This window comes from Orcinus orca, chromosome 8 (assembly GCF_937001465.1).
Source record: "Orcinus orca chromosome 8, mOrcOrc1.1, whole genome shotgun sequence".
Classification (NCBI taxonomy): Eukaryota; Metazoa; Chordata; class Mammalia; order Artiodactyla; family Delphinidae; genus Orcinus; species Orcinus orca.
The window spans coordinates 85,222,314-85,237,509 of record NC_064566.1 but is presented as its reverse complement, the minus strand read 5'-3'; the positions used below and the strand labels follow the sequence as shown (position 1 = coordinate 85,237,509).

Below are 15,196 nucleotides of genomic sequence, written 5' to 3'. Positions count from 1 at the left end.
TAAGAAATATATATTTGGTCCCCATTTCTGGCACAGAGTTCCTAAAACTCTTGGAATTTCCTGTGACAAGAACAATAAAGGAGTCTTTTTTTATGTTAATGAGTAAATTTGGGGAAGCACCTAAGAATGGGGGCTGGTTGCCAGGAGAACCAACCCTGTGATTAGAGGGTTGGAACTTTCGGTCCCACCTCTCTGACCTCCAAGAAGGGCATAGGGAGATGGAAGCTGATTCAATCACCAATGACTGTGATGATTTCATCAGTCATGCCTATTTAATGAGGCTTCCATTAACACCCAAAATGATGGGGTTTAGGGAGCTTCTGGGTTGGTGAACACTTGCCGGTATGGAGAGAGTGAAATGCCTGGAGAGGGCATGGGAGCTCCATGCCCCTTCCCCATACCTTGCCCTATGCATCTCTTCCATCTGGCTATTCCTGAGTTATTTCTTTTTGTAATAAACCGGCAATCTAGTGAGTAAACAGGTTTCTTGAGTTCTGTGAGCCACTCTAGCAAATTAATCAAACCTAAGAAAGGGGTCACTGAAATCTGTAGCCACTGATAACCTGGGCTTTCAAATGGTGTCTGATGAGGTTGGAAAGGACAATCTTGCAGAACTTGAGCTCTTAACCTGTGGGATCTAACACTATCTACAGCTAGGTATCCGCTGATGTCTGGATAATTCCCTGGATGTGTACAGGGAACCCCTCTTTGCCCCCTACCACACACACTGTAAGTGGTGACCAGAACTGCTATGGTAATATATGCATTTATGGCCATCTAAAATTAGAATATTTAAAATGTTGAAGACCCTTAATACTTAAAGATTTCTAGAGTTGGAGAAGTAGTGATGCACTTTGTAAAATATAATAGGTAGATATAATATATATTAAAAAGGCAAAATTCAGAAAACAATACTCTGGCTTCTACCTTGTAGAAGTATATAAATTTTCAATTAAGATAAAAGGGTAGAAAAACTACTTATATATTGGTCTAAATATATTATTTACCTTTGGTTGATATAGTGAATCAAAGTATAAATAACGTCTCGAAGAACAAAGGCCCAAGCTCCTCCTAAGCCACTCTTTATATCGTCCATTAATAAACTAACAAACAGGTGATATATTTTAAGAATTCTATGTTTTTTATAAACATTATTTGTCTCAACTGCTTGCTCACATATGGCCAGAAGAATTTTCTGATAGGAATCCTAGAAAATAAAGATACATTTAGTAAAAACTTGCCTAATCACATATACTCAGCCCATAATACATACATTTTTTATTCAAAATACAGAATTCTAAATTATAGAATTTTGTTTTGGGTTTTGATATCAAATGCAAAATATTACATTAAGAAAATTACTATCTTAAACCTAAAAAACTACTGTCAATTTACTTAGTTTTCAGAGAGTAAACAATAATAGTATATCCTTAAAATATACATTATATATATGTATATATTCCCTGAGCCAACATGACTAAAATGTCATGAAATTCAGCCCTCGTATGTGACATATTTCAATTAATACTGACAAGTAAAATACCAAGATATAAACTTGTAAATGAGTGTTTTTCTTAATTTATTAAGATAAATTTTCCATTTGTTTACTTTTTTTTCTCTTTAAGATATACAGATTTTCTAACTGAAAAAGAAGGAATTCTCCCTTCAGTTATTATACTAGTAATGTATACTTACAGGGCTTTTGGAAAGAATTTCTAAAATGCTTTTAAGCTTGGTTTTGTGGCAATTGCTGATATAGGCAAATGTCGCTTTAATCACATGTGATGGAAAATGAGGTGGATTAGGAGCAGGATCCAAATCCCTAAGAGTTACAGAAAAAAATACAGTCATTTTCAGAAAAAAATTATCAAGAAAAAACATTTTCTTAATAGACAAGTGAAAATCCAAAAAGAAAATTTAGATTACAGTAACCCCAAATTTTGAAATTATTTTCTACTGAAAACTAGACTTTTAATGAAATCACAAATGACATATCACAGACTATATACATCAATCAGAATACCTAAATACTTTAACTTTCTAGGACTTAGTCAATTTTAAATAATTTGCTTAAAAAATCTTTTATAAAGTTAATGGAATTCCACAAATGAGACTTAATACCAATTCACTTCAGTTATGAATTAAAGCTCTATGCTAGTACTATAAACACAATAATATCTTAAGACACAGCAATCAAATACTACATCAAATGAAATTACATATGTAAAAGTATTTTAGTAGATATTATTTCTATTTTATACGCTTAGCATTGTAGAGCATATAAAAGAAGTTAAGGGCATTTTCAAGTAGCTTACAATCAAGCTGAGAAAATAATTTTAACATTCATATACAACCAAGTGGGTTTCACATCCAAATGAAATTATAGTACAGTAAGATTCCCCTAGCAAAGGAGCATGATAAAGCAAAGGTGATACAGAAAGCCGAGTCATAGATAAGAAGAGAACAAAGAATGTCATGAAGAAGAAAATTTCATGAGACAGGAGATGGCAGAATGCTCAAATATTACAAAAAGATTGAGGAGAAAAAGGTCACTGAATTTGAGAATAAGGTGGTCAATTAAAAGATCAATTACTGTGGAGAGGCTACAGTAGAGCAGATACTTCAATTCAAAGGTAATTATTTTTAAAGAAACAGAATTTAAAAGCAGAGTACATGCCTAACAACTGAAATGGACATTTGAATGTGTTAACCAATAAACTTCTCAAGGTTCTGAAATTGCAGCTAATTCTCTAAGTTAAAAATACCCATACCCTGAAAAGTCACAGGGGTCAGTGCTCTGGCTGGCACCAGAAGTTGCTGGTTCATGTAACGTCATTAATAACTCCACCACAATCTCTGGTAAATTACTAATGAATAAATGATCAATCTGCAAGGATACAAAATTAAAATATATTTAAGTTTTCGTGTCTGTGATCTTTAAGACAGCTTAAGGGGCTCATGTTACTGCCTCATTTCCAAAATTATTCAAAGTGACCAAAGATCTAAGATCTGCAAGACATACAGCTAACTCCACTTTTTTCTGTTATGCAGCCAACCTACAGACTGAAAGGAAAATAGGGAAATCATACCAAACAAGACTCTCTTAATCCAACTCTTTCGTTTAATTTTAAAGAATCATTTTAAGATATGGGGATATATGTATATGTAGAATTGATTCACTTTGTTATAAAGCAGAAACTAACACACCATTGTAAAGCAATTATACTCCAATAAAGATGTTTAAAAAATAAAATAAAATGAACCATTTTAATGAGTAAGGCTTCAGGTCTAGCCTAAAATTCTTCAACCTAATCATTTTCCTGCCAACCAAATTCCCCACTGATCTATACTGCTCATCAATCTACATTTTACTCTTATTTGAGAACACTACCTCACTTAGAGAACTTTACTAGTAAGAATTCTCGGTGACTGGCAATAATCATCCCTTTGTTCCCTGCATAACTTTTCCCCAGATTTCTACTTGGTTAATATCCCAAATTCTGCTACCCACATGCCCTGTCATCAATAGTAGGCTAAATCCTCCTGGACAGGAACAGACCCTTCATCATCCACTTCCTGCCGCAGGTAGCCTCACAAAAGGCATTAAGTTCTCTAAATATAAAGAATGGGTGTACTACATTACACCTCAGCCGAATGAATGAGAACTGTGAAGTCTTAAAGGTGGATTTGTTAGCTCTCCAAATAAGGAATTACAGTGCTTTAAACCAAAAGGCAAATGGCTGATTTATTATCTCTACTATCTTTACCTCTTCCACACAGAGGTTTGGAAACACTTCCTAATATAACAAAAATATTCTGGAATGTGACACTAAAGAAATCTAACGATACTAGCCTTTCCCTGGGCTTACACATTAGTTGTCATGTCATCATTTCCAAGGTTTAAGCCCTTTTAAAAATCCAGCCCCGAGGCTTCCCTGGTGGCTCCGTGGTTCAGAATCCACCTGCCAATGCAGGGGACATGGGTTCGAGCACTGGTCTGGGAAGATCCCACATGCCGCAGAGCAACTAAGCCCGTGTGCCACAACTACTGAGGCTGCGCTCTAGAGCCCGCAAGCCACAACTACTGAACCCGCCCGACACAACTATTGAAGCCTGTGCATCTAGAGCCCATGCTCCGCAACAAGAGAAGCCACCACAATGAGAAGCCCATGCACCACAACGAAGAGTAGCCCCCACTCACCACAGCAAGAGAAAGCCTGCGTGCAGCAATGAAGACCCAATGCAGTCAAAAATAAATTAATTAATTAAATACTTAAAAAAAAAATCTACCCCCATTTTCAGTATATCTGGAATAAGTAAGGACAAACTGGCCAAATCTGATTAATATCAGAGGAAAAATTAGTGAGTTTCCACGCACACAGATGACAGCTGACTTCATTAATTTCATGATTCTCTAAGCCAGATCTGTAATGTTTACCTAAGGTACATATAAATTATTCAGATATCTAGGTATAGCTAAACAATCTTATAACTGTAAATATTCTAAGCATTCAACAACGGACAGTTTTAGAAGACTCAAAGACTGATAATAGTGGTACCAACACTTATCCACAGAAAAAAGAATCTTGATTGTTTCAGAGAAACTGCATATTAGAGAAAGAAAAAATTAACTTATAATGACGACGCTAAATGAAATTGAGACTAATAAAAATTAGATTTATGTCTTTAACCAAGAAGCTAAGAAATTATTTTTAATTTTTACCTCTCTTCATGCTTGAGACTGGTGTTTTAATCAGGGTTTAATGTAATCACGCTTCCCTTCTAGACTTATTCTGACTCAAAACTGCTCTTTTGGTTTGAACACATAAAGAAGAATAGTAAGAATAGGCTTGCTCAGAAGTCTAAGCTGGGAGATTGAGTAAAAGGGCCTAGAGGCAGAGTGTCTTTCGTAAAGTCCATACCCCCTGGCATGCCAACATTCTGTTCCAACTGCCTTTTGGGCAAGGAGTACCTCTACTCACCATCTGCCTCCAGATTACAGACTTAAAACCAGTTCTGACTGGGAATGGCCCACCTAAGCAACTGAGAGTCTTGCTGTTCCACTTCTTGGTTCAACACAGATAACTGGGCAACAAAAAAAGAGTCTCTTGAAGTTAATCCAATTGTAATACTAATGTTGACCAAGCTTGGTTAGTCATCCCTTACTCACATTAAAAAAAAAATTGGAGTGACCAATCCTCTTTTACCTTAAAAAGTTTCCATATGTATTTTAATATAAGTTGCCTCAAATAATTTTATATATATATAAATTACTACAAAACAAACAGAAGGGCTTCCCTAGTAGTGCAGTGGTTGAGAATCCGCCTGCCAATGCTGGGGACACGGGTTCGAGCCCTGGTCTGGGAGGATCCCACATGCCGCGGAGCAACTAGGCCCGTGAGCCACAACTACTGAGCCTGCGCGTCTGGAGCTTGGGCTCCGCAATGAGAGGCTGTAACAGTGAGAGGCCCGCGCACCACGATGAAGAGTGGCCCCCGCTTGCCGCAACTAGAGAAAGCCCATGCACAGATAAGAAGAGCCAACACAACCAAAAATAAAAATAAACAGAAATTGTTAGTTCCTTTTTAACTTTACTCCATCTTTCATCAAATAATGAGTACTCAATATATACTAGATAGTTGGGATACAACTGCAAAAAAGAAGAAAGAAAAAAATCCTACCTTCACAGTACTTATAGTGGAGAAGATTGATAAAAACCAGTGAATATAATTCATAAGTAAGTTACATCATATGTTAGAAGGTAGTAAATGTCATGGAAAAAAACAGGATATGGTAACTTGGGATTGTACTTTTCCATGAAAAGTGAAGGGCTTAATGAGATTAAAGAGGAAGTGAAAAAGATTTTCTATACCTTGTTCAGTATTGTTTGAATTTAACAACCAGCTTGCATTAATGTATTACTGCCAATTAAAACAAAATTTTAAAAGGAAAAGTGATAAAATTATTCCAAACTTTTAAAAAAATTTCTGATTAAAAACATTTCATTTCAAAGCTAATCAAAAGGAGAGAACATTGTACAACAATAACAAAAAATTAATGGACTGCCTATGTTAGATAGTGATTATCACATAGTATTAAATTTAATTGCATAAATGATGAATAAATAGCCTTAAAGTTTTAAAGTTACACCTCAGATCAATTAGGGGATAAAAAGTACAGCAGATGTTGAAGTCATACCTGTTTTCCTAATAAGTTTTCATCTTTAAGCATATCATAGACTTTGGTAGCAATCTTTCTTTGCTGTGCCATCCCACTGTCTCCTGTATCCTCATAAGCGAAGTATGGAAGAATATTTACAATAATCTTTGGAAAGCAGTCTGTCAAAAGACTTTTCCAATCCTTTTGAATCTGATTAGCAATGGACTTTACCTCATCAAAATGACTTCTAATCACCAGATGTGGAATCAAAACTTTATAACAAGACCTAAAAATATAAAAATAACAATGTATATTAAAGTATATACATTTTTAATATACATTAAAATATAATGTTTCAAAGTAAAATTTTATAATATAGTCCTTAAAATAATAAACTGGTTTTGGGAATTCCCTGGCAGTCCAGTGGTTAGGACTCCATGTTTCCACCATGGATTTGATCCCTGGTCAGGGAATTAAGATCCCTCAAGCTGTGTGGCACAGCCAAAAAAAAATAAAAATAAAAAAATAAAATGGTTTAATAAGCATTAGAGCATCACTGTATCTAGATCATTAAGCACCCTTACTCTAATTTTATAAATGGAGAAGTGAAGTTAAGTGAATTCTAAATAGTCACACTAAAAAAAAGAGATCACCCTAATAGTGTGATCAAAAACAAGTGAAAATTGAATTTATTTATTCCGCATAATCAATTTATGCAAAATTATTGTAAAGTGAAAGCAATTAATAAATTCGAAGAATAAATGTAAATATTATTATTGCCAAAATGAACAAACAGTAAGGACCACTAAACAATTACGAATTGCCTTCCCATCATCCTGATACCTAAACATTATTATTTAGTTGTTTCAAATCTCTCCATTTTCAAAATTTTCTTCTCCAGACTTGGAGTTAGCAAAATAAATACTTGTACATTAAACTTTAAATCAAACAGAAATAATGACTAAATGGCCCACAGTTAAACAACAAATAAGAAAAATAAGGCTGAAATAATCAGCCACTAATAATTTACCTTTGATTTTTCATAGGGAAGATTATTAAATATTAAAGCTGAAAGAGACCTTAATGATCTCTATATGTAACTCCCTTAAAGATTAAGAAACCGGGCTTCCCTGGTGGTGCAGTGGTTGAGAGTCCGCCTGCCGATGCAGGGGACACAGGTTCGTGCCCCGGTCCGGGCAGATCCCACAAGCCACGGAGCGGCTGGGCCCGTGAGCCATGGCCGCTGAGCCTGCGCGTCCGGAGCCTGTGCTCCGCAACGGGAGAGGCCACAACAGTGAGAGGCCCGTGTACCGCAAAAAAAAAAAAGAAAAAGATTAAGAAATCAAGTCCCAGAGGGTGTTCATGTGGCTTGCCTGAAGTCATGTAGCTGGCTACTGACACAGCTAGGACCAGATCCTAAGTCCACTTCAATACATTTCCATTAAAAAACGCTGCGACACTCACATTATGATTAATACCTAATTTTAAATTAAATATATTTCACATGTGACAGATGTAAACCTACCTGTAGAAATCTTCAATGTTTGTGTAGTTTAATAAAGTAAAAGGAAAAGAAGATAAGCTGTATTCAGTATCTTGAAGATTTAGCCATTGCAGTACCAGATAATCCAAATGAGAAGCCATGAAGTCTTCTAAATGTCTATATCCAAAAGTTTCAGAAACTTTCTGTAAAACCTATACAAATCAAAAAAGAAGTCAATGTTTTAAGAAAATAATGAAATAATAAATCATTTAAATCCTTAATATTTATTTACAGTATGACTTTAAGTATTCATTTAACTTTTCTATTCCTTGATTCACTCATCTATGAAATGGAGATAATAAAGAACCCACTTCAGCAAAATTCAACAAGAAAAATGTATTTAATGTAATTACTCAGTGCCTGGTACACAGCAAACCCTCAATAAATGTTAAATGAATAAAAACAGAAAAATGTTTCAATTTTCAAGATTTGATTATATTTCATTATAAAGTAAAACAATTCTTCTCAGTCCTAAACCCAAATGAGAAAAATCCAAACACTATATTCCACGTACAATAATAATTAGGTAGTGTAACTGTATAATTTTTTTTTAAAGTAACCTCTTACTTTAATACTGAAAGGTAAAAGTTTAACTATCTAGACTGATTACTTATAGGTTGGCCTATTGTAAAGCTCCACTGGAAACCATGCTAGTTATATCAAGCCATGATCTATCACTGGTTCATCATGTAAAAATCTAGGATGTAAAGGCTTGGAACCTCCCAAACCATTAATGCTGAGGTGTTGGAACAGGGGCAGGAGTAAGCATTCTACAACACTGTGTTGGACCCTGGTCTTCCTAATCATGCAACTTAAAAGCTTTATAGCTCTAAAATTTGACTCCTGGCCCCGCTAGATCCCAATGTCCTGCTCCAGAATCCACTAGGCAAAACACGTACTACTCCTTTTTTCTCCGCTTCCCCCAATAAATACTATTCCAGAGGGCCTGGTCTGCATATGATAGGTCACTTACTCTCGTTAGTTCAATAACTGCCTTGTAAAATGCTCTTAAACTTAATGTAAAAAATGACACTGTATACAAATAAATACACTATTTTAAAAGTTACTGCTTTCTAATATTCCAAATCTAAAAAATAAAACTGCCTCTAAGTCTTTAATAAATGCCACATTAAAAATCTAGCTTTAACCTTAATTGTTTAAAAGTTACCCAAGGAAGATTATAATAAAAAATATTAATCCACAGTTACCTTTTTAATGAGGTGAGGCTCTAATCCATTCTCTTTCACAGACTTGCATAGGGCGAATAAAGCCTGTTTTTCACATACAGGGCTATAGTATAACACCACAGCTATCATCATCAGTAAAATGGCCTTTCTATTACAAAGCTCATCCAAAATTTCAGAGTTTTCAGCTCTGTGGGACTTCGGAATAATTTTAAAAACAATATGCAATGTTAATATTTAAATATTCCAAATAAACCAACCAGACTAAAACCAGAGTACACCACGACAACATCTAAGCAGCCCGTGAACAGTTTTAAATCCTATAGTGATGGAGCTAAGAAGAGATATTATCAGAAAGGACCACAGTTTCTACAGAGGGAAAGACTGCTTTTGATAAGATCTTATAGAAAGAATTGCCAAACATTTCAATGGGTATAAAGCACTTTAAAGAAAAAAAAAAGAGAAAGAAAGAAATTGCAGGAAAGTGAGAGACTAAAAGCTCTTCAACTACCAAGTATTACCTCCTAAGATGTTTACCATTATAACTTAATATATAGCTCTTTATTCTTTAAAAATATTATCATATATATTACTAAAAAGACCAATAAATTCATGCAACTAGATAGAATGATATATGCTTCTAGTTTAACAACCAATCATTTTTCCAACAGACATGTACATTTTTTGACTTGCTATACTTGGTAGAAGTTTCTCTTCACATTTGGAAAAAACTGCCAGTCACTGATCCTATTGCTATTTTTGGTACAAAAAAAAGGAAGGACCTAATTCCTTTACTAAATGGCAATCACTGACATGTTTGAAAATAGCTATGAGGTTCCCACTAAGTCAACTCCTTTACCTATTCCTTATAAAAGACAGATCTACAGACTCTCTAATATTCAGACTCTCTAACATTCTAGCAATAGTTAAAAATTCAGTTTTACTGGGAACTAAACCCAACATGCTATCAAGAGGGAGGAGATATGGGGATATATGTATATGTAAAGCTGATTCACTTTGTTATGCAGCAGAAACTAACACACCATTGTAAAGCAATTATACTCCAATAAAGATGTTAAAAAAAAATAATACAAGATTCAAGTTCTTTCTATAAACTTGTTCATTACAGTCTGCTTCTATTAATGACATCTAAGACAGAATTTGCTTTTTTTTGATAACAATGTTGATTCATATTATGCTCTCAAGATGTAAAACTTCTTAGATCTTTCTCCAAATTAACTGCTGTCAGGTCAGTATTCTCCCTTTTTGCACATGACAGGCTGATTTTAAAATATATAATATGTTATTTCTAGTAAATTTTAAATGAGTATTATTTACACTCATTTTTCCAATCTATTGAAACCTTTTTCTAAATTCACATTCTTTCATGCAACTTTCCTTTTCAGTTTGGTGCTGTTACAGAATATATAGTCATTTGACTAACTGCTTCACACACTTTTAATAAACAAATCAAGGCATAGATAAATGAATAAATTCTACCACTAAGACAATTTTTGCCATTTTAAGAAAAATATTATCTACAGAAAAATATGAAAATCATAAGGTTCATTAAGGAGCACAAAGATAATTTGATCTTCCCAATTAGAACATTTTTTCCTTAATCCATTTCTTCCTCTTGTCACCTGTTCTGTGAATTAGCTTTTAATCAGATCTTACCAAAATATAGTTTTTAATTAAAAAATAAGCCATTTATACTCCTATAAAAACTCAGTAAATTCTGTTTTTCCTACAAAAATGCTGCATATAAGTTGAACCAAAAGAAACTGTCATTATTCAACCAATTCTGACCTATAAATAAAGTAATTTCAATAAATTCATATAGCTGTTCTAGTCTAAATTTATACTGTGAACTACTGGATATATACTGTCTTAGGCCAAACTTGGTAAAGTAATATGTGGCATATTTATAGAAAGCATATGATAACAGCAAATAAGCATTACTAAAATTACCACTTCTCTCATTCCTTCCTGAGCTTTCAAGTATGAATTTTCAAATGCTGCTTGCTGAAGCTTCAAAGGAAGTGCTTTCAATAATGTGGAAGGACCTCCTTTTTTCATATGCTGAAATAATCTTAAAAAAAAAAAAAAAGCAAAAAGTGAAATATAAACCATACTTTCCAAAGCATATTTACAGGGCAAAAATAAATCACTCTGTGAGACATACTAACATATTAGATTTTCTTTCAAAAGACCAAGGAAATGTGAGTCTATTTAAAGAGGTTCAAATCTACTGCTTAATATTAGGGTCTTTACCATATACTCCATTTTCTCCTAGAACTGAAAAGGGTCTCAACAGACCTTTTAGATTATTGCCCAAACCTGAATATCCCTTAACTCTAACTAACCAGAAAAGAAAAATTGTCCTCTGGTCAAATATCAGTTAGAAGCAGCCACAGACTCTTACATCAACCTGCTCTAATATTTAATCACAACTTAAAAGTGGATAGCTTTACTGTCTTGATATTCCATTACAAAAATTTTATGTGATAGAGAAAAGCTGATCAGCTTTTTGCACAATGTACAATCATATTTAAGGACAACTCTTTAACCAATTTTGTCCTTTACCCTTTTTTACTAATCAAAATTTATGGAAGTATCAACTTTTTTGGTGTTCCTCTGACTCCTTCAGTTTCTCTAATCTCTCTTAAATAGTCTAATATTAGATATCTAACAAGTAAACAACCAATAAATAAATGCTATGCTCATGTCACTCATGAATTTATACATTTTTGAATCTTAAGAGATTTTTTTAATGCCACCACTACCTTGCTTTATTATATTCAACTTATGATCCTCTGTAACCCCAGATCTTTAACTTTAGTATATATTTTCTATCTTTTTTAAGCACTTGAAGTAAGCACACATTCATTAGCAAACCTTACAATGCTCTATGGTTTTTATTAAAAACAGTCCTAAGCCTGAGCTTACTTTACCAGACACGACTGACTTATGAAAACATTGTTGTCAGAAACTAACACAACATTGTAAAGCAATTATACTCCAATAAAGATGTTAAAAAAAAATATTGTCAGCATATCCAAATTTTGGACACATCTAACACATGTATTTATGTGACTGCTGGGCAAGTTCTTTATAGCATTCTTTAATTATTGGTCACTTACATTTGAACAGTAAAATTACTTAAATGATTTTCAGCTTTGATGTTTTTAAAGCATAATGTAATTTTTTTTCAAATGTTCATTGATTTTACAAATTATTAAACAACTGGCACATTCCAAGTATTATTCTAGGTACTAAATATACAAGAAAAGAGAAAAATCAATGCCCTCTAGGAACTTATAACCTAGGTAAATGTGCTAAAATACAATTATTTCAACTGGTGATAAATGCTACAGAGAAAAATAAAGCAGAGAGGTGCTTTATTTACAGGAGTGTGAGGTAGGAGAGGCAGAGGTAGGTTATAATTTAGAGTTTTAAAATCAAGTTGATAACCTGATAAACATGCAGTTGTTGAAAAATTAATATTTGCTTCTTCAGGTACTCAAACATAAAACACATCCCTGTGAGAGAAACACTCCAATGTCTAACTCTATGTTCACTTGAATAAATATGATTGTAATTAGCACAATGTAAAATGTGCTAATTTTCATTTTACAAACTCATATAAAATCTCAGTAATATCCAAACATCCTATATCTCTTGTAAGTGGGAGTAGACACACCTAATTCAACTCAACCACTTACTAGCTGTATGGCACTGAGCAAATTACTTTATCTGTCTAAGCCACAGTTTTCATTAATAAATTGGAGAAAATAATAGTATCAAAGTGATACAATTGTCAGAATTAAGAGAAAACATAAATGCCAGGCATACAATATATGCTCAGTAAACGTTAACTATTTTTAATATCACAACTAGTGAACTATGACTGTCCTGCACATTGAATTGCTATCTGTAGCACTCCAGACACTTCATGAATACTTGACCCATTACCTATTGATTGACTGTGCAGCCAACATGCGAACTTGGTGATGATTATCAGCAAGAAACTGTGGAAATACTTCATTTACAGGAAAGTCTTTTCCCATTACATTCAGAATAGCCCATTTTGAATAAGGATCAGCCTATGGGAAAAGAACAACTGAGGTTAAATGTGAAATACTAAGAGAAAAATCACCCATTAACAAACAGAAACAAAGACTGCTTTAAAAATGCCAATGGAGACCATACTAATAACTGAAGTAGAATAACTCACCTCAAGCAAAGTTTTAAGGCATTTTACTAGTGCCACTCTTACAGAGAATGTGCATTTTCCCTCCTTTGTTAAGTGCCTGAAATAAAGTATGTGTCTTAATATCAAGTAATTATTCCAATAAAAGCACAGTAAAAAAAAAAAAATCACTGGACATTAAGGTTATTCTAGGCTGCTTCCAAAATTTCTTTCCATGCTAAATTTAATTCTCACTATGTGGCATATGCCAATATTCTCACCTTCCAAAAATTCCAGCTAAAATAAATTGGTTTGAAAAGTTCATTTTAATGTATGTTATTTGTGTCACATGATTATGCCTCATTTTGGGGCTATTCCACTTCAGCTAACCATGTTATAGAAAACTTGCTTTAAAAGGAAAACATTTTTAAAGTTGCTGTGTTGTTATATCAAAGACTTAAAAACGACATTCTATACTGACTCAGAAGTCCTTGCCCACCAAATGGTAGGAGGGCTCTAAATTACATATATGTGCTCCTTTATAGGTGTCTTGGTATTAACTCACACTATGACTATATGCATGAAATAACCAGAGAATGACAAGACCAATTTGTCCACTTTAGGAATATAAACTACTCAATTGATTTAGACTTGTTGCACTTTGCTTTATTCATCATATATGTCAAACTATTAAGAGATTCAAAATTCGCAGGGAAATACACTAAAACCACTTTAGGAAGCCAAGTCTTAAGCAGAAAACAATTCAGTTCTTCAAGCAATTAAGGAGGGAAACACAAATTACATGTCACTATTGTTAAAAGATGTATATAGTTACATTCGAGGATTAGAAGAAATGCAAAGTTTGCATTTGTATGCAGAAGTGGCAAAAGAAAAGTAACTCCACAAAATGTCTATACCCACCAAAATGCTTCAATCACTGTTAGAAACTGTCCTTGAGCATCCCTTGTGTTCTCAGCATCCATATTTCCTTGACATAGGTTCGTCACTATGTGAAGGACATGGTTTAAAATGGTTTTACAAACATCTTGGTCACGGCGATACAAAGAACACACATTGCTGTGATGGAAAAAAATTTAACTTTATCAGCATAACAGAACACACCAGTTTAATCTACAAATTTAGAGTGAATATTTTATATGGTTTTAATGTCTTACGATAGCGGTTTTAGAAGTTCAACAACATCTTCCATTGGCAAGGGATATTCTTCTCCAGGAAGGTCCTTTAAAAGCACTAGATACTAAGATAGTTGGGTGGGGGAAATTAGTTGTTGTTCTTGTTTTTTCATATATCATTTATTTAAATAAGTACATATATGTAACCATAAATTCATATATAAACACATGTGCATACACACACACACACACGAGCAGTGAATTTTTATGAAGCAATATAATTTTAAAAAAGGGGGAGGCAGGGGTGTTTTGAAGTCAAACAGAGCTGGATTCAAATCCCCGTACCATAACCTGTTACTACTTGAGTGCTTTAAAAACTTGCCTTGTCATCTGAGTCTTTGTACTCCCAGCTTTAAAATGAGGATATAGCACTTACCTGGCCAGATTACTGTGAAGATTAAAGGAAATGAATGTAAAGGTCTAGCATTTATTGTAGGAATTCAGTAAGTGACAGTGTTATCACTGTTGGAGTTAAGTGCCTGAGCAAGAGTCTGAAACTATATTATGTCACCACCCTCCGAAAACAATGCTTGGGGATAACTTCAATGGTTAAACACTATTCTATTAATGAATTCTGGAAAGCAGAGATAATTATGGGCAGTGAAGAATCCAAATACCCTGACTTATCTTCCTATAAGGCAACCTTGTAAGGCTCTCTATGGAACGATGGATATAAAGGGCTACTCAGCAACTACCGGTTGTTATAGCTGGTAGTTATAATGAGGCAGCCAGTTTCTGACAGCTGACAAATAATTTTCTAGCTGTATTAAGAATCAGAAGGCATTTTTTTCCTATCATCTGTATGTAGAAAATCGTTTCTTACTCCTTCTGATACTATAAAAGAATATTAAATTGGACCATTTTAAATATTTGCCATGTGTGATGTTACTAAGTGTCTTGAAGTGACTTTGAACATCAAAGTCCC

The 15,196-nt window shown here is 33.8% G+C and overlaps 1 protein-coding gene across 5 annotated transcripts in view; it reads right to left on the bottom strand.

The window, feature by feature from the left end:
- ATM (ATM serine/threonine kinase) overlaps nt 1-15,196 on the bottom strand; it is a 140,551-nt gene that overhangs the window by 82,447 nt on the left and 42,908 nt on the right. For 4 of the 5 annotated variants that reach the window (XR_004478352.2, XR_004478353.2, XM_049714066.1 and 1 more), the window contains 11 exons: nt 14,254-14,336; nt 14,000-14,155; nt 13,124-13,199; nt 12,862-12,992; nt 10,858-10,978; nt 8,911-9,084; nt 7,685-7,854; nt 6,199-6,445; nt 2,772-2,887; nt 1,696-1,822; nt 1,008-1,207 (listed from right to left, as the gene is read on the bottom strand). Coding sequence is in view for 2 of the 5 variants with exons in the window: in XM_049714066.1 (XP_049570023.1) it covers nt 1,008-1,207; nt 1,696-1,822; nt 2,772-2,887; nt 6,199-6,445; nt 7,685-7,854; nt 8,911-9,084; nt 10,858-10,978; nt 12,862-12,992; nt 13,124-13,199; nt 14,000-14,155; nt 14,254-14,336 (1,601 nt within the window). In the remaining 3 variants the exon portion in view is untranslated. Of the gene's footprint in view, nt 1-1,007; nt 1,208-1,695; nt 1,823-2,771; nt 2,888-6,198; nt 6,446-7,684; nt 7,855-8,910; nt 9,085-10,857; nt 10,979-12,861; nt 12,993-13,123; nt 13,200-13,999; nt 14,156-14,253; nt 14,337-15,196 lie in introns of those variants that run through there. The other variant, XR_004478354.2, reaches the window with a different exon arrangement.